Source organism: Saprolegnia parasitica, assembly GCF_000151545.1.
Source record: "Saprolegnia parasitica CBS 223.65 unplaced genomic scaffold supercont2.41, whole genome shotgun sequence".
In the NCBI taxonomy this organism is placed as follows: Eukaryota; Oomycota; class Saprolegniomycetes; order Saprolegniales; family Saprolegniaceae; genus Saprolegnia; species Saprolegnia parasitica.
The window spans coordinates 82,425-100,277 of record NW_012156435.1 but is presented as its reverse complement, the minus strand read 5'-3'; the positions used below and the strand labels follow the sequence as shown (position 1 = coordinate 100,277).

At 57.4% G+C, this 17,853-nt stretch overlaps 9 protein-coding genes across 9 annotated transcripts; 6 read left to right on the top strand and 3 right to left on the bottom strand.

The window, feature by feature from the left end:
* Positions 1 to 45: 45 nt before the first annotated feature.
* Positions 46 to 495, top strand: SPRG_09019 (hypothetical protein; the record flags this gene model as incomplete). The annotated part of the gene is made up of 2 exons (XM_012348140.1): positions 46 to 178; positions 371 to 495. The coding sequence occupies 2 exons, from the start codon at positions 46 to 48 to the stop codon at positions 493 to 495; spliced, it is 258 nt and encodes an 85-aa protein (XP_012203530.1).
* Positions 496 to 709: 214 nt separating this feature from the next.
* Positions 710 to 1,196, bottom strand: SPRG_09018 (hypothetical protein). The gene has a single exon (XM_012348139.1). It carries the CDS (start codon positions 1,187 to 1,189, stop codon positions 758 to 760), a length of 432 nt encoding a protein of 143 aa, XP_012203529.1. The 5' UTR covers positions 1,190 to 1,196; the 3' UTR covers positions 710 to 757.
* An 809-nt stretch (positions 1,197 to 2,005) lies between these two features.
* SPRG_09017 (hypothetical protein) lies at positions 2,006 to 2,552 on the bottom strand. The gene has a single exon (XM_012348138.1). It carries the CDS (start codon positions 2,534 to 2,536, stop codon positions 2,066 to 2,068), a length of 471 nt encoding a protein of 156 aa, XP_012203528.1. The 5' UTR covers positions 2,537 to 2,552; the 3' UTR covers positions 2,006 to 2,065.
* Positions 2,553 to 2,839: 287 nt separating this feature from the next.
* SPRG_09016 (hypothetical protein) lies at positions 2,840 to 6,341 on the top strand (the record flags this gene model as incomplete). The annotated part of the gene is made up of 8 exons (XM_012348137.1): positions 2,840 to 3,618; positions 3,945 to 4,395; positions 4,456 to 4,593; positions 4,640 to 4,922; positions 4,973 to 5,132; positions 5,186 to 5,600; positions 5,650 to 5,787; positions 5,832 to 6,341. The coding sequence occupies 8 exons, from the start codon at positions 2,840 to 2,842 to the stop codon at positions 6,207 to 6,209; spliced, it is 2,742 nt and encodes a 913-aa protein (XP_012203527.1). The 3' UTR covers positions 6,210 to 6,341.
* A 557-nt stretch (positions 6,342 to 6,898) lies between these two features.
* Positions 6,899 to 8,662, top strand: SPRG_09015 (hypothetical protein; the record flags this gene model as incomplete). The annotated part of the gene is made up of 7 exons (XM_012348136.1): positions 6,899 to 7,072; positions 7,114 to 7,254; positions 7,302 to 7,511; positions 7,567 to 7,665; positions 7,709 to 8,035; positions 8,086 to 8,246; positions 8,299 to 8,662. The coding sequence occupies 7 exons, from the start codon at positions 6,899 to 6,901 to the stop codon at positions 8,660 to 8,662; spliced, it is 1,476 nt and encodes a 491-aa protein (XP_012203526.1).
* Positions 8,663 to 9,090: 428 nt separating this feature from the next.
* SPRG_09014 (hypothetical protein) lies at positions 9,091 to 9,770 on the top strand. The gene is made up of 3 exons (XM_012348135.1): positions 9,091 to 9,140; positions 9,193 to 9,371; positions 9,426 to 9,770. Exons 1-3 carry the CDS (start codon positions 9,138 to 9,140, stop codon positions 9,718 to 9,720), a joined length of 477 nt encoding a protein of 158 aa, XP_012203525.1. The 5' UTR covers positions 9,091 to 9,137; the 3' UTR covers positions 9,721 to 9,770.
* Positions 9,771 to 10,241: 471 nt separating this feature from the next.
* On the bottom strand, positions 10,242 to 10,988 carry SPRG_09013 (hypothetical protein; the record flags this gene model as incomplete). The annotated part of the gene is made up of 3 exons (XM_012348134.1): positions 10,242 to 10,387; positions 10,432 to 10,473; positions 10,619 to 10,988. The coding sequence occupies 3 exons, from the start codon at positions 10,986 to 10,988 to the stop codon at positions 10,242 to 10,244; spliced, it is 558 nt and encodes a 185-aa protein (XP_012203524.1).
* An 841-nt stretch (positions 10,989 to 11,829) lies between these two features.
* SPRG_09012 (hypothetical protein) lies at positions 11,830 to 13,977 on the top strand (the record flags this gene model as incomplete). The annotated part of the gene is made up of 13 exons (XM_012348133.1): positions 11,830 to 11,906; positions 11,955 to 12,035; positions 12,079 to 12,241; positions 12,287 to 12,420; positions 12,464 to 12,592; positions 12,648 to 12,799; positions 12,845 to 13,147; positions 13,207 to 13,339; positions 13,381 to 13,419; positions 13,471 to 13,554; positions 13,606 to 13,686; positions 13,731 to 13,814; positions 13,867 to 13,977. Exons 1-13 carry the CDS (start codon positions 11,853 to 11,855, stop codon positions 13,975 to 13,977), a joined length of 1,548 nt encoding a protein of 515 aa, XP_012203523.1. The 5' UTR covers positions 11,830 to 11,852.
* A 696-nt stretch (positions 13,978 to 14,673) lies between these two features.
* On the top strand, positions 14,674 to 16,107 carry SPRG_09011 (hypothetical protein; the record flags this gene model as incomplete). Its single annotated transcript, XM_012348132.1, has 1 exon — positions 14,674 to 16,107. One exon carries the CDS (start codon positions 14,674 to 14,676, stop codon positions 16,105 to 16,107), a length of 1,434 nt encoding a protein of 477 aa, XP_012203522.1.
* Positions 16,108 to 17,853: the final 1,746 nt, after the last annotated feature.

Here is a 17,853-nt window from a genome sequence, read left to right as displayed (position 1 = left end):
TCTCGAGCAACAAAGGGTCGCTTGTCGCACAGTACCGCATTGCGCATGATGCCGCGCCAGGCGCTCAACTCGTTTTTCCGCTCCGCACACGGAAAGGACGTTCTGTGGGCTGCCAACGCGTGCCAGCTCATTGTGCCAGAAGGCGGCGCTCTCCTCGTTGCCACCTTCTTGGTGCGTCGTGGCCACGTTGACGCAGCCCAAGAAAATCTTGCCGAAATCGAGCCGTGCTTCAACATGCTGCGGTTGTTCCCCAACCTCAAAAGATCAAACACAAAAGGCGACGACGACCTCGCGGCAACCATATCACGGGCCATCGTTGGCCCAGTGACGATACTACGCGCCGATCTGATTGCCGAGCGCCTATATCAAGCCCACGTGACGTGTTGCCGCCTCCAGTCAGTGCCACTGCGCGACGCGAGCGTCCAAGTGCCAGCGTCCGAAGTGCCTTGGGTGACCGCCTTGCTTCCGTTCTTGTCGCCGCCTTTTCAACCGTAATGGTGGTCTTACCATTATGCAGCACTACCGTTCTCATCCACCACAATCTTTACTTCGGGGATAGCTGCCATGTACTTATATTGAGCAAGGGTCGTCCAAGGACAGGCAAAAATTAATGCTCGATTGTCTGTTCTCGGACAAGCAATTTCACTACAAAACGCAACAGTTTAGAGCTTATGGAAATACCACAACCAGTATCCAACAATTTGCCACTTCGTTCAATATCAAGTTGTACATTACTCCCAAGCGTGTACGGCAGACTCTATTTGGTGGTACTGCGTTTGACCGCTTTAACATCTTCGAGGTGTTTTTCCCACTGCTCGCGCTCGTGGTCAGCCCGTTTTTGGCTCACGGCGTGGCCGCAGCCGTACCAAGCGTGCGCGGTGACGCCGAGCATGATGAAGATCGGCGCAAGGTCCGGAACGATCTCAGCGACAGACGCGGCATTGCTCAAGAGGCAGATAAACGTGAAGCTCTGCCCGTGGCGGCAGTAGCGGTCCGAGTGATAAAAGTATGTGCGCCACAGCCGCTTGATGTGCTGCTTGGCGAGTCGCTTGGCGTGTGGGGCGTTGATGTCGCCGCAGTCAACCGGTAGCGCTGGCTGCATTTTGGCAATAAAGTACGGGGCCACTGACATAAGAAAGAGGCTGCCGCCGAGCACGACGATGGCCACAAGTCCGGTCCAGGTCAGCATGGGAGCTTGTTGTGAAATGGCATCGCTGCGGATTGTCAGTGCTCTGCCGCAACCTCTCACAACGTATATTCAGCGGCATGCGTAAAGACCAAGCAGACGGACAACTCATCCTTGCTGGATACGCGTTGTCGCTGGTTGTTGTCAAGATAGACCAAATTTAACACCGGTACCTCAGCTCTACAATGAATTTCGTGGGCTAGCAACATCAAAATAGTTGTTTGTTGTCTCTAGTGTCCTCTTGGCAGTCGAGTCGCTTCTGCACGTTCATCACATTCCGCTGCATCATCGAGACGATTTGATGCCGTTCGGTTGGTGCGCCACGGAACCTCTCACAACGCATATGTGCATTCCCACTCCGATCTCAGTTTGCCATTTGCCAAAACCGAGCATGGCGCTCAACCTCGTCGTCGGTGCCTTTGGCATCGGTGTTTTGTACGCGGGCGAGTGGATCGACTGCGCGCCGCGCTTCTTGTACGCACCCAAGACCATTGACACGTCTGCGTTTGCTGCGATCGAAAACCCGACGACGAAGGACGTCAAGCAGCTCGCCTCCAAGGAGACGGGCAAGATCTGCAGTGCCAAGCTCGCGCTCTTCTCGTTCTGGCCGCTGTTGGGTCTCATGGCTCTCTATTTCGCCTTTGCTTGCCCGGTCGAAGGTCTGCCAGTGCTGGCGATCATCGGTCTTGTGTGTGCGCACCCGTACTTGAACCAGAGGCGCCAACGCCTCCTTCTGGAAAACGAAAAAGAGCAGTGGGAAGACTGGGAAGAAAGCATGCTTGCGCGGCTTCGTGCGAGTAAATCGGTCGCATCCTAAACTCCAAACATGTTGATGTGATTATATATGTGCCATCCCATTTCCACCGAGCCTTGGAGAGGTTAGCCCGAGATTTCCAGCCACGCGCTAGCTGGGTCACATCCTTGCAAGACGTCGTGGCGCGTCAGCATCGGTTGGAGCGACAGGAATCGTCGGGGAAAGAGCGTGTAGCGTGTTGCCAGCGGGACCTCGAACGGCCGATACTTGACGACCGTCGAGACGATGGACGTTGGCGTCCACTGGGGCGACGCCCAATCCAGTGGCGCGAATGCAATCCGGGTAATCGTGCGCTGTGAACACGATCGTGGCCGTGGCTCTTCTCGAAGCGTCGCATAGGACACGTGGAAGTACGTGGACGCAGTCGTGTCGCTCAAGAGACACTCCACCTCGGGCTCGAGTCCTTGGCGCTTGTGCTGCCACGTCATGTCGTGCTCGAGCTGGTTGGAGTCGTACGTGTCGGCCTTGGTTGGGCTACTGTCATCGTCGCCACGATCGCGTCGAGGAATGTGTGTGCGTCTTGGATAGCAGGGCATTTCTCTTTCTTGAGAGTTTCTCAATGCACCCGATGCTGCTTGCGTCAAAACAGGCTTGAAATAGGTCGTGGTTGGGTAGGTGTAGGGTTAGTCACCTGCGTGGTATCGTTGGCAGCATCGAAAGCAGTGTGAAAACCACACACTGAATACGTCCGACAGTGGTGGTTGTCAATATCGACTCGAATAGATTCTGCGTCCTGTCTAGAGTACCCAAGTCCTTCTCTCGAAAGGAACGTGCCTCGGCGAGTTCGGCTCGTGTTGACGGAGCGTTTTCGACGCGAGAGCCGTTGAGAAACGATAAGAATGCAAGCCCGCGCCAGTGTCGTGACGGCCGACGTCGTCCAAGCCGCCAGTGAAGCCACGCCAGGGCTGTCGCTGCCGGCTGGTGTCCAGCTCTGGAAGTGCCTCGTCGAAGGCCTTTGCGACCATGTTCATCGACGCGTCCCCATCCGCCTCGAACGCTTCCTTCAGTTCGAACCTCCGAGTATCTTTGTCGATGTCGCGTTTGCCAAGACGTCAGTGAGGCTAGCGCCACCGCTTAGCCTTGCCCATGCGGCTCGGATCCAACGTCTCGACGAGGATTGTGTGGTGGCTTTTGTTGATGCCGTCCTACAAGTGCTGACAGACGCCATGGCGCGCGGCGAGGACATACGCCTCGGCTTTCTTCCGCTTGGCGAGTGGCTCTGCGCCCAAGGCCGCGTGTCTTTTGCGTTTCAAAAGCAGTCGCTGGCGTTGACGCCGAGCAAAGGCAGCTGGTCCTCCAGCAGCCGGGCGTCCGAGGCGATGTACGGCCGCCCCTCCTCCAACCAGAGCCGCCACGATATACGACCAGCGACGGCGAGCACCCGTGCGTCGGCCGTCAGCAAGGCCATGTACGGTCGACCCGCCTCCAACCAGAGCACGCACGATGTCCGGCCTGTGACAGCCTCCTCGTCGGTGGCGGCCAGTGCAAAAATCAAGTCAGAACAAGCGTACTCGGCCCATCCCTCCGACAACCAAAGCCGCCACGACAAGCGTCCTGGCACCGCCCAGACCCAGAAAAGTCGGGCGCCGAGTCATGCAAGCATCCCGTCGACCGGGCGGTCGACGATTGCACGTCGCCCAGCGCCCAACCAAGTGCCATCTACCCGACTTGGCACCGCCCGACCGAGCACGGGCTCCACCCATCGGTCAAGCACCTCGCGCGTTCCAACTGCCGTCAGTCGACCGTTGACATCCGTGTCGCGCAACATGGCCCCGTCAACGCCACTGCAGCCGTCCAAAAGCAGGGCATCGCAAGCGTCGATGCGATCCAACAACGATGCTCCTGCACCGTACGAACCTATGATGTAGGATTTCGTTGTTTTCTTACTGTCGCGTGTAGGGATGCTCTTCTTGCTCAAGTGAAAGCAGTACTCTTGCGACGTAGTGGGGACCATGCCGGTATCCATACGCTCAGTCGAACGATGCGAGCGTTGGACGCCAACCGTGACGGTCGCTTGAGCCGCGACGAATTGCAATTTGGTCTCCGGGACTTTGGTGTCGACTGCTTGCCGGCGGAAATCAATGCCATCATGAGCGCGCTGGACCGTGACGGCGACGGGTCGATTAGCTTTGATGAGTTTCTCCTCGCACTGCGTGGTCCTATCGCACCCGCGCGTCTTGCGATGATCAACCTCGCGTTCCGAAAGCTCGATGTCAACGGTGATGGCGTCGTTACCCTCGACGACGTCCGCGACCTCTACGACCCGTCCAAGCACCCGGCGTTCATTAGCGGCGAGAAGGCGGCCGACGATATCCTTTGCGAGTTCATGGCGCAGTGGGACACGGACGAGAAGGACGGTGTGATCACACTCGCCGAGTTTGAGCACTACTACCAGGTACATTATTGTCTATTGTCATTTTTATCGAGCGCTTTTTTAATTTTATATATGGCGTAGAACGTGAGCGCGTCGATCGACGACGATGCGTACTTCGAGCTCATGATTCGGAATGCGTGGCGCATTTCCGGTGGCGTTGGCTGGTGCGCCAACTCGGCCAACAAGCGCGTGCTCCACGAAGACGCCGACGGCAACCAAGTATTGTATATTGCTCTTTATGATATTGAAAAGGCTTGCTTTCTAGCGCGTCGTCGAAGCGACCGTGACGCCACGCCGCGCCCACGAAGAGAAGCAGGCCGACGCCTTTGCGACGCGACTTTCAGACCCGTTGGCGTACGTAAAGCACGCGCTTTTCGACCCGCCGTGCACCGTCGACGGCCTCGCCCACCGCCTTGGTGCCAACCGCGTCCTCGGCAGTGGGCAAGAGCGCGTGCATCTAAAGGCCTTTGCCACGGCTTTGTGCAAGCGAGACAAGATGCTCTCGTCCCGCGACGCCCTCGTGATTGCCCGCGCCATGGACGATTCGGGTGCCTTCTGCGTCCGCCATAAGTCTATCGGTCTACAATGGCAGGGGTAGGGTCTCAAGTGATCGACATTCCGGCCCTGCACGCGCGGTTCACCTCTCGCTTTGGCGCACCGCCTCGTGCGACGGGCGTCCTTGCTGGCAACGTCCTCGATCGACTCAAGGCCAAGATCATAGCACGCGGCGGCGCTGCTGGCATCCACGCGGTGCAGCGGTATACATGATTCGTTGCGTGTCTCGATCCTTGACGGTAGGTATACTACGTAGAGTGATGCGCATCTGGGACGACGGCGGCGACGGCAAACTCACCAAGAACGAACTCAAATCTGGCTTGGAAACCTACGGCATTGAAATTCATTTGCACGACGTCGACCAGCTCATGACGCTCCTCGATACGGACCACAGCGGCTCTATCAGCTTTGACGAACTCCTTACCGGACTTCGAGGCCAGCTCAACGACCGCCGCCGGGCGCTCGTGCATCAAGCGTACAGCGTCCTCGACGTCGATGGCGACGGACAAGTCACGATCGACGACCTTCGCAAAGGCTTTGATGTGACGCACCACCCCGATGTGGTCGCCGGGCGCCTTACGCCACGCGATGCTCTGGTGCAATTTATGCAGCACTGGGACCTCGATGGCAACGGCACGGTCTCCTTGGCCGAGTTTGAGACGTACTATCGCGTACTGTACTTTTCACGCTGTACAGTTCATTTTACGCAGTGTTATCTAGGGCATTAGCGCGTCGATCGACGGCGACGACTACTTTGAGCTCATGATGCGCAACGCGTGGCACCTCTCGGGGGGCACCGGCGCCTGCGCCAACTCGAGCAATCGACGCGTGCTCGTCACGCACGCCGACGGCCACCAAGTACGACACAAATTGTGCGTTTTTGTTTCGACATGCTGGTGTAGACGATTGAAGAGATCAAAAATGACATCCGCGTGCGCAGTCGCCACGGCATGCTCGACAACCTGGCGGCGCAGAACATACACGCGACGTCAATGACGACCAAGGGGTCGGGTCTGGATTTGCGCGCCAAAAAGCCATCCAATCACGTGCCAACGCGGTCGGCGCGTGAAGACGCCCACGCCGCGACGTTGGCCGAGCGACACGCGGCGGCGACGCGAATTCAGCGGCGCTTTCGCTGCTTCCGCGCGCAAAAGTTTGTGCGCGCCGTGCGACGAAAGATGGCGGCCGCGCGGATGCAAGCGCACACGACCGCCCGCGACGACGCCAAAGCCAAACCGGCGATCCTGCGCCCCGCTTTGCGAACGTACCACGGCTTTTAGACGGTGTTGGATGACAGACTGAAGTCGATTGTACTCTCTCCGACGTAGTATGTACACTAGTATTCGTTGGGCCACACCATCCACCCACCCTCAAGAGTCGGATTGCGAGCCTGCTCCTGTCTTCTACTGCGATACTAGTATCGTGTCTTAAATGGGCTGCTGTCAAGGCTGCTGTGGCAGTTTGGATAGAGCACCATTTGTGTGCAGTGCGTATTTGACGAAAGGAACAGCCTTTCAATAGTGATGACACCGCTCATACGTGGCAACACTGCTTCCCACTGGAGACACTAGACCTTCGACATAACGACATTAGAGTCCTTCATATACACAGCACTCGAGTTGTATGCAACCCCATTCATCCTCCTACCTGCAGCGCCTACGATCCATGCGACTATTGTATAACGTTGCTTCTCTATATCATCGGTTCTCTGTTGGACGGTGGTCGACATTGCAGTTTGCACTTATACGTGTCAATAGATATTCCCGCTTCTGCCTTTTTGAATCTACTAGTACTTGCTTAGTAGTGTGCATCGCCTCGGGCCAAACGCGCCAACGTCGACCGCTCTCTCCCTCGTCCTCGGCATGGCAAACTTATGTGAAGGGTATTGTATCGGCGCCCATGTAATGTATACAAACTACAAGGTACGCCGTGAACAGACGATGCCAGTGAATAAAATTCGGCGCAGGCAATGGCCGTGACCGCGTGGACGGCCCAGCAGCTCACGGGCCTCGGCGTCGACAGCGTCTTCGCGCCGTACGTCCTCGGCATGCTGCGCCTCGATGGCGCCGACGCCGACGAGGAAGACGAGAAGCGCGCCGAGGTGCTCGAGCTCCTCATGGGCTGGCTCGACGACTCGCAGCAGGTCCGCTACAGCCTCGCGGGCATGGCCTCACGCCGCGATAGGGCGCCGCCGAGACCTTTGTCGACGAGCTCCTTCTGTACGTCAAGGACCCGCACCAGCTGGCGCTACTTGACGCCGAAGACGCCTCGACCGCGTCGCCGCAGTTGAATGCAACGGCGTCGGCCTACGTGCCGTGGGGCGCGGTACGTCATTTTTGTCGTCGTCGCTTTGACGACGCCATGTGATGTAGGAGCCCACATTGTCGCTCGAGCCCGAGTTCGAGGACGTGGTGGCGCCGGACGACGGCGGGGCCGAGGTCGACATGGACGACGAAGACGCGTTCTACTGGTCGATCGCGTACGAGCTCGTCGAGCAACTCCTCTCGGTGTTTCCAGCCATGGACCCCGAGCGGCTCCTCGATCTGCTCAAGGAGGTCGAGCTCGACGTGCACCGCGCGCAGGTTTGTACTCTCGGACCCTTCCATCTAGATCTGAGATACATCGATCGATGGCCAGGGCGTCATGCAAGCCATTGTGGACTCGGAGGCGCAAAAGCAAAATGCCCAAGTGTGTCGCCACTACCTGCAAGGCGAGTGCCGCCGCGCCGACTGCTGGGTACGTCAAGCAGCCTCGCGTCATCATCTCAAATCGTCTCTAGTTTCTGCACGACACGCACCTGATTACGTGCCGCTACTGGATTCGCGGCGGCTGCCTCCAAGGCGACGAGTGTGCGTTTGCGCACTCGTTTGAGATGGCGATCGTCGAGTACGGTGCGCGCCAGGAGCAGCCGCAAGAGAGCGACGAGGAAGACGACTGGATCGACACGCGCGACAACTTGGAGCCGACCAACTTTCCGTCTCTGACGAGCACCAAGACGCCGTCCGCGTCCGCCGATGGGCTGTCGCTGGACTTTGCGCGCGCCCTCTCGATGAAGCCGGACGCCGCGTTCCCATCGGCATCGTCGTCGACCTCGAGCAGCCGCCACGTACATCCCATCGTGTTAAGTGGCCTCTCCTCAGTATTTACATATCGTAGACGCCGCTGTTCACCCGGTCGCTCTCGCAGCCCGTGGCGGCGCGCTGGGTCGACACGGGGTACCAAGTGTCGGCGCAGTACAAGCAGGCGCGGGAGCGTGCGCGGGACTTGGCGCTGGCGCGCAACCAGTGCTTTATGAATGCGACGCACGCCTACCGCCAGTATGCATTGACTGGTTGAGGCGTTGGAAAGACTCGTTCTGGCCTTGCGTAGGGGCAACAAGAGCCTTGCCAAGGACCTCTCGCGCCAAGGGCAGATGTACAATGCGCAGATGAAAGACGCGCACTACGAAGCTGCGAGCCTTATCTTTGAGGCGCGCAACCCGAGCTACGAGCGCGACGGGCTCCTCGACCTGCACGGGCTGCACGTGGCCGAGGCGCTCGAGCTCCTCGCGCAACTGCTGCCGGCGGTGACGGCCGAGACGATCTGCATCGTGACGGGGTCGGGCCACCACTCGCACCACGTGCGTCTCAAGCCGGCCGTCGAGCGATTTCTCGCTGCCGAAGGCTACAACTTTGCGCAGGTGCCGGACCGGAAAGGCTACGTCGGGATGCTTCAGGTGTCGTTAGCATGGTAACGAAATCAAACAAAAGAAAACAAAACAAAAAACCGCGGCCGACCGACACGACCACGCGTCCGTACCTACCATCCCTCGGACGCGGCCCCACGAACACCATGCACGGTCGACACGACATGATCCTTCGAACGCTTCGACCACGGGTCTAGAAACGGTGTCTGGACTCCCCTGCTTGACCACGGAGCGTGCACCGTAAGCAGGTCCTGGCATCTTGCAGTCTCTCGCTCGCCGTGGACAACGCTGTCCCTGGGCGTAGTACGGCGGGTGCACCCTAGAACCTTCATGCGGCAGAGCCACAGGTCTTTCACCATTTTCATCACCACAACGTGCTATTCGCCGGACTGAACTGGAGCTGGATGCTGGTTTGAGATTGTGGCGCCACGTCATATCATCCGGATACGGGTGTCATCCGGATAACACTCTCAAAAGGCATATTGGTGCTGTTGCGGCCATCGTTCACTTCGAAGTGGCTGCCATGGTGCGTCGTCCATCATCGTCGTCGTCGTTGGCAGCTCAAGATGCGAACGTAGATCGACTTCATGCTGCTCGTGAGCCGCCAAGGCAAGACGCGCCTCTCCAAGTGGTACTCGGCGGTGCCCCTCAAGGACAAGGCGCGCATCATCCGCGACGTGACGTCGCTCGTGCTCGGTCGGCCGCAGAAGCAGTGCAACTTTATCGAGTGGAAGGACCAGAAGATCGTCTACAAGCGGTAGTCGATGCCTAGGAAGACGAGGCCATGAGCATGATGATGATGAGGATGTAGGTATGCGAGCTTGTACTTTGTCGCGTGCATCTCCAAGGAAGAGAACGAACTTATTACGCTCGAGATCATCCACTTGTTTGTCGAGGTGCTTGACCGGTACTTTGGCAACGTGTGCGAGCTCGACATCATCTTCAACTTTCACAAAGCGTATTATATCCTGGACGAGCTCCTCATTGGCGGCAACCTCCAAGAGCCGAGCAAGAAGGAAATTCTCCGCGTCTGCAACCAGCAAGAGGACTTTATGGAAGAGACCAAGGAAGAGATGTTTGTGCGCCCGCGCAACACGACGCGCTAACTCGCCTTAAACGAGAAATAATTGCTGCAAGCAACAAAGGTTGTTCCGGTCCAAGCGGTACGTGGCGGCGGCCCGGCGTGGCGGCGACGGCGGCGGCGACGGACGCCGTAGAAACGCCTGTGAGAGCCGATCGCGCTGGGGCAGCGTCGATATCGTCGTCGGCTTCTTGCCTAGTGGTGGGTGTGGTCGCTTGATTGGCGGTGGCTGCTTTCGAGGCTTCGTCACAACCGTGGACTTGCGGATGGGCACGGCCTTGACAACCGTCGTCGGCTTTGTTTGCTTATAAGGCGCATGCGTTGTAGGTGGTGCAGTGTACGGTGCATCGCTCGCCTCGGCATGGCTGGAGACGCTCGGGATGCTGCAGAATGGACTTGGAGCTTCTGATGGACGAGCTTCGGATACTGGCAATGGCAGTTGGCCTAGCGTTGGTAAGGTTCGCATCATGCGCATCAACGTACGTGATGGTGCGTCCGCCACAACGTCGCATAGCTCGTCCTCGTCGTTACAGGAGCGATTCATCACTACGTCGGCTGCATTTCCTCTTCTTGAATCGACTGTGGAGACGTACGTGCAGGGCGTCCGTGTGGGATGAGCTCTGGCATGGAGAGGTCGTCGAGCGAGAGGTTGAGGGTCGAGTGAACGGCCGAGTGCAACGATGCGCTGATGTCTAGCATAGATCTTAGATTGCAAGTAGCATCGTGCTTCACATACTCATGCTGCTCGTGGATGGAATCCCTTGTATGACCGACGAGCCTGCGCAGTATCATGAGATCTCGTCGCGTCTTGCAGTCGACGACCATGGTGCACCGAAGGATCCACGCAGGCTGGCGACAGTCCTGGTTCGATGATGATGCTTCGTATCCATGCTCGTGGTCCCGCGTCATGCACGGAGAGCTACCTGCCGACGAACCATCGTCGTCGCTTACATCCTCAAAGGGAAGTCGGCGGCGCTCGTCGCCATGGACGAGACTCAATCGACTGCGCGACTTCTTCGTCCGGCGGTGCAGAGGCATCTTGCGCAAGCTAGCTTCCCGCACCGCGGGGGTCTCCATGAGGAGCCGCAGGAAGAACGCGTTGCTGCTCGTCTCGTTGCTTGGAGCGGGTTTGGCAGGGCCGATCCCATGGAGCTTCTTTCGCGCTTCCTTCGAGGCCATTCCATGCTCCATCACGGGACGCTCCTTGCCCATATCCACCATCATCTTGCGCTTCCGCGGGGCCCCATGAGGTCCGGGGTCGTTGGTCATATCGCGCAAGGCCGGACGTCCCATCTTGCTCGGCGATCGGCGGAATTGAAAATGACGAAACGGTCGACCCTATCCGGATGTAATCCGGAAAATGACATCCGCCTGGCGCCAAAATCCCAAAATCCAGGCCCTCGTCCTGCTTGAAGCCGAGCTGCCCTTGGCCTGTGTAGTCTTGGAATCGACTTGTACAATATGTAGTCGTGCTCGCAGAGTTAGTCGATAGTATCCAAGCTACTTGCTTGACCAAATGCTCTAGTTGATCGAAAGTCGGCAGTTTCGAACCCATGACATTAGGCGGCGACGTAAAGGGTGGACCGCCCTCCTCATCATCATCCTCGGGCGCTCAAGATGGCGTAGGCAAGAAGACCAAGGAGTCGACGGTCCGGAGCAAGCTCTTTCGAGCCACGGCGGGTCTCTCCCTGTACGAGCAGAGCCACTTGGCACAGTCGATTGCGACCACGGGCAACAACGTTCTCGAGGTCCGCCTCGTTCTACCGCAACCGGCTATCTCCAAGGCAATGCTAGACGATTCAAAACATGAAGTCGCGCTCCCAAAAGCAAAGACAAGCGTCGAAAGAGTCGACGGCCAAGGTTGAAACCCACGGAGGATTCAGCGCTCATGGTTTGATTTCTCGTAGTTTCAATGGCTGCACGACCACATGCATCTCAAAAAGCTCGAGCAGGTACTCATCTCAAGCTGCTTCCATACGCTCTTGGAGCCTGAAACCTTGTAGACAGCAACGAAAGACGTCGATGCGACCGTCTTGCGGCTTGTCAACTCGGAGTTACCAGGTAAAACATCGCATCATACTGCGTTGAAGTTAGTTGACAGATGTAGTCAACGATGAGCACTCGTACGAAGCGACAGTCGCAGCAGCTGTCACCGAAATGCAAGCGCAGCGCTTGGCACAGCTGAATATGCTCCAAAACGACCGAGATAACGTTGGCGTGGCGCCCTCTCCGCCGAGCTCATGGGTAGCTGCTACCTAGCGCAATACCATGCGTCGCCTCCTCGCATCAATCCAAGCCGACGCGCCGTCAAAAGGCCCCGCCTGGTATAGCCAAGTCAAGGTACACTCTGAAAACAGACGTGTCGACCGAGCAAATGCATTAGATTCAACTGCAAAACCTCATGCTCGACTCCATTGTGGGGCATCACATGCTCACAGAGCAGCTCAGCGCCGAGGCCGAGGCCTGCGAGAAGGAGCTTCAAGCGGCCTGCCAAGCGCTCTGCCGTCAGCAACGCACGGCGGTGGCGCCTGGTGCGAATACCGAAGGTACGCCACGCTGTACCTATGCGCACCGAGCATCGCGCCGTGTAGATGTATGGGCACAGCTCATGGCCGCCATCCAACCCCAGCGAGACGAAGACGAGACGCTCAACGATGGTGTCGACCCGATTCTCAAATACAACCTCCTGCTTGAGTTTGAGACGCTGCAGACCCAGCTCGAAGCGGTGGCGGCACGGAGTGTGACAAAGGTTTGAGCTGTGTGCGTAGGACCTTGCCGGTCTCGAAGAGGCGTACCGCGCCAGCATGGCGGCGTGTGGCTGTGCTGTCGAGCACGTGACCGTGACACCACCAAAGCATCCTGGATGGACCGACGAGGACCACGAGCGGTACCTCAAAGTACACCACGAGCTTCGACACAGGATTTTTTGAAATATTTTCCTGTGCGGGGTAGGTCTTTAAAGACTGCGAGCCCAAAGGCATTCGCAACGACGCATTTCTCAAGCGCCTCGAGCCTCTCCTGCCGCAAAGGTCGAGAAAGGACCTCGCGGCCCATGATCAGTGGCACCGGACGCATCGGCGGCATTTGCAACAGACCCAAGAGCGGTACCTCTTCTTCTCGCGAACGACGTGTTGCCAACGGCCGTGCAGACAGGCCGACTATGCGCGCAAGTATACGCACACCTTTGAGAAGGCCAAGGCGCAGCTCACCGATGCGATCGAAACGTATCGGGCGCGGCAGTCGAGCCAAGCCGGGCTCGCGCGACGCGCCGAAGCACAGGCTATCTTGCATGCAAAGGTGGCGCGCTTCCAGCTCAAGCGCAACGTCAAGGCCGAGATGGCCGCGCACCAGAGCGAGATTGCTCGTCTCGAAGCCCAAGCACTTCAGGATGCAATGGAGGCCAAGCGCAAGAAGGAGCACGAGCTCAAGAAGAAGCTGGTGCAGGAGCACAAGTACGCTACCTTGCAAATTTGTGTACAGAACGTGGCATACCAACGGCAATCCCGCGCAGGGGCTGGCAAGAGCTCAGTGCCATGGCAGACGAAGAAGCGGCGGCAGTTGCACGGGCGCGCGAAGACGAAGAAAAAGTGGCCCGGGCCGTGATCAATGCAGAGCGCGTCCAACATCGCGTGGACGAGTGGGAGGTATCTTGGGATGGCAGCTGATGTACTATGTCGCGGATTAGCACAAGACGGAGCTGCAAAAGCAACAGCAAGCGCGCCACGTATGTGCATCCATGGCTGCTGTAGAGCTCACAGAGGCATGGGACGCGTAGCAAGACGAAGAAGCAGCGAGGCGACAAGCCTTGGAAGCGCTCAAGCTTGAAACACCGTATGCGGCCAAGCTGGCCGAGATTCAGGTCTGGTCACGATGTACCGAGTGTCGTACTGGAAGAATGCACATCTCGTAGATTGACCCCGAGCGAACGCGGCAGCCCACGGTGGCGTTCCAGGCCAACGTCGACGCAGCCCAAGAGCCGCTAGGCGTCCATGTACTCTTGCGCATTGTTCGATAAAGGGACGACTCGGAGCGTAGGAGTCGGGCCTATTCCCGTCCCACGGCTATGACACAGACAAACTCTTCAGAGACGCACGGTTCAAGCTGGGCCTCGCGCTGCAGGTACAGCCCCGTGGCCTCTCGACCGGTTTTTGCTGCATGGGGTGCTGCTTAGGACGCAGGCTTGGCCAAAACAGAGTACGCACGACAAGCCATGGCAACCATTGCTGTGCGCAATGCTGGCTCGTATCGCCACAACGTCCAGCCAAAGACGCAGCTTTGGTAGCCACCCATACTACTGGGAGATTTGATGTCGTTCAAAATTAAAGTGCGTCGAATCCGACTTGCTTTCGCAGTTGAGGTGCAGCTGCGATACCCATATTGCTGCACCCAATGCCTCGTGCATTTCCTTGGCCTCGTGACGCCCCATGCTTGGTTGGAACGTTGATGATGGCTGTGGAGCAGAGAACAAGTACGATTAGAAACGCCTTCAGCCCCCGGTGAGTATCAAGGAAGGCTCGAGCTCCGTCAACCGTCCGTGCTACCGAAAGAGCGTTCGACCACGTGACGAATGACGTCCATCATGTTGTCGTTGAGATAGTCGATAGCGATCAACTGGTCGTTAGCAGTGCGTACAAATTGTAGGCGCCAAGCCCCGGAGCCAGAGGCACTCCTGGTGTCTCTGACTTTGTGAAGGCTTCGTCCGTGTTCTCCTCCGTGCTGCGTCCACGTTCTCTGCTGCATGGCATCTTCGACGTAGACCGCCGACGAGATTCTAGATTTCGATTCCTAGATTCATCGGCGCGTTGATTGGCTGCATTAGAATGCAGCAACGTCTTGATTGGTGTATGTGGTGCTGCAAATTATTTTTTAGAAGCGAATCCACACTCGGTTCGCGCTATGCCATTGGGCGACGCCAAGTCGTCGCCGCCCATCGCCGCCGTCGCGCAGCACCTCCGACGCGCGCACTCTGCGATTGACCATGTTGGGCCGCCTTCTTCTACTTGCGTCGTCGGCGCTGGCGCTGCGCCCAGCGTCGCAGGTCCACTTGGCCTTGACCAACGACGCGCAAAGCTGCGGAAACGGCGTAGCCATCTCGTTTGCGAGCGCGACGCCCGAGCCGTACCACGTCCACTACGCGCCCATCGGTTCGATCGAGACGTGGGTCGTGAGCACGCGCCCGAGCAGCTCGTACTCGGTGGCGCATGGCCGGTACCACTACGCCTCACCGCATTTGCACACAGCGTACCTCTGCCAGCTCTTGCCCAACACGCAGTACACGTACAGAATCCACGGCGGCGACAAGAACAGCTCGTTCTATACACCGCCCCTGGTCGGCGACGACACGCCGACAGTGCTCTCGGTCGTGGGCGACCCGGGCGATACGACCGAGAGCTCGGCCACGCTCGAGATGCTCGCGGCGCCCGTCCGCGGGCTCCACCCGCACGCGCTCCTCGTCGCGGGGGACTATGCCTACGCCAACGGCCAGCACGAGATTTGGGACAGGTGGTTTCAGCTCCAAGAAGGCGTCTTTCGATCCATGCCGACGCTGGGCATTCCGGGCAACCACGAGACGGTCGTCGGGTCGGGGCACGCGGCGCCGCGGCCGCTGGCGTGGGACATGCTCGGGGAAAACTACCTCGGGTACCTGCAGCGCGTTGTGACGCCGCTGACGCCCGAGAGCGTCGCGGCCAAGCGCACGTACTACTCGTTTGACGTCGGGCTCGTGCATCTGGTGTTTCTGGACGACTATGTCGGCTCGGTTGGGAGCGCGATGAACTCGGTCGGGACACCCGATTGGCTCAGCGCCCGCACGCGCCAGCTCACGTGGCTCGCCAACGACTTGGGTCGCGTCGACCGGAAGAAGACGCCGTGGGTCGTCGTCATCAAGCACAACCCGTATTACAATACGTGGAAGGACCACCAGTGCCAGTGCTCGCACGCGAGATTTGAGATTTCCGATCCGGACGCGTGCTGGCGCGGCGCCTATGTGCAAGGCCACCCGATGTTTGAGCCCCACTGCGGGCTCCAGGCCAAGCTGGAGCCGCTCTACGCGCAGTTTGGCGTCGACGTTGTCCTTGCCGGGCACGTCCACGGCTACGAGCGCACGGCGCCCATTTACCAAAACAAGATCGATGCGGTCAAAGGCACGGTCTACGTGACCACCGGCGCTGGTGGCAACTACGAAGGCCACGCCGGCCCGCGCCTCCCGGGACCGCTGCCACCGTGGTCGCTCGCCGTCAACAACCAAGTGTACGGCGCGTCCAAGCTCATTGCGACGCGGACGTCGCTTGAGATCCTCTGGTTTACCAACAAGGACCATGCGTCGCCGCACGACCGCGCCGTGCTGCCTCTCCGGCCGCCGGCATCGCCTACCATGACGCACACGAAGAAGCGCGTCGTTGTCGCTCCGTAGAATCGCGTCCTATTTCTTATTTAATCGACAGGCGTTGATGGATGGTGTCGAGTGCAGCTCGTACGCAGCGCATGATGCTACTAAACCATGCTTGGAGGCGTCTGCTCACGTCTACTCGTGCATAGCGTAGCTTCTTCGCGTCGACTGAACTCCTTTCTAGTGTCAATACTGTCCATCGCGTCGTGGACTGCAGCTTGTGCTACCGTGTCATTTTCATCCCAACAAAGCGTGCCCTTTCGCTGTCGAAGATCCACGGCGCCTTCGACGTTCTATCCTTCGAAGTTTGGTTTTCGGATAACAACGATATTATACGGATCCTGAAATAGCCAATCGCTCGACAGCCAGTCAATTTCGAGTGGCGCAACGCAACGCGCGCTTCAACGAATGAGGTCAGTTTTGAATTTGCGCCGTAGTTAGAATCTGCAGCCACTCTTGCGACAGTTGCCGACGCCCTCTCGTCGTGCATCCTACTGCTGGCTGCTAAAGTGAATGTTTATACCAGCGAACCTTCCCGTTGAGTTTGCGCTCTTACCTTTCACTTCAAGAGGGCAGAATTAGGGATGAAACATCTTTTTCGATTGCATTTTGTAGCTCGTCAATTGGAGAATTGATTATCACACCACATGTGCGCCGCCCCAGACATATTCGAAAGAGGTGATGAGACGCATTTCGCCCTTCTTTAACAGAGTTGGGTATGATCTCCATTTTAGTCCTTTTAGATTTCTTTGTATATTTGTCCTTTGAAGAAGTGATTATCACACCATATGTGCGCCGCCCCAGACATATTCGAAAGAGGTGATGAGACGCATTTAGCCCTTCTTTAACAGAGTTGGGTATGATCTTCAAACGATTGTATGTATTTCGTGGAATGGACGTGTAAAATGATGACATTATACACCCAGCTCGCTTTTAGACAAGCTGTCGATGAAGAAATTTGTTCTCAGAACCCGTCACACGGTTCGTTACTGATCTACATCGTCCATTCCAAATAGCGTTAAATAGAAATGCGTGAATTAGCGTAGAGATCCTCGTTGTGGTGATGAACCAAATTATCCCTGTCAGATTGATTTGCTATCATGGCGACAAACCTAGAGTAACTTTTTCATAATTCTGAACAACGATCCAACAAATAGATGTAAGACAAGATTTTGTATTGGGATGAGGACAATGAATTTATCCTTGACTGTCGAGACTCCGTCTTGGAGAATCGGCTAATATGATGCTTTCTTATGTCATAGTTACACTGACCAATACCATCTTGTAGTAGACAAGTAGCAACTAGCAGATTCTCAATCACATTGTCAAATAATGAACAAGTTTCCTGTCAAGTTCCAATGTACACCCGAGCCACAGCCAAAGCATGCAATTAGACAATGAGATCTTGTAACTGCAGTTCGCGCAAAGAGCCACTGCAACAGGTCCTCCGTAGAAACAACTCCTTGTCGGACTGGTAGCATACCTCCAGAATGCCAGTCAGGTTGTCCGCTACGTTCACCCAAGGGGACATGGAATATGTTCCCTTGTCACACCCATAGAGGCCATTGTACGCTTCTCATTCCGCGAGACGAGTTGGACGAGCCATGCAGAATAGCTCAAGTATCGATGAGGTTACAGGAGGTTGTTGCTATGCAGCTGACAGCACGAAGACGGTGCACTCTGCCGCCGAACACGTCGTGTGGCGAAATCCGAATCCAAACGGTCGTTCGCGCCAAAACGTGACTGGGCTCGGCCTAAGCATCCTAATTA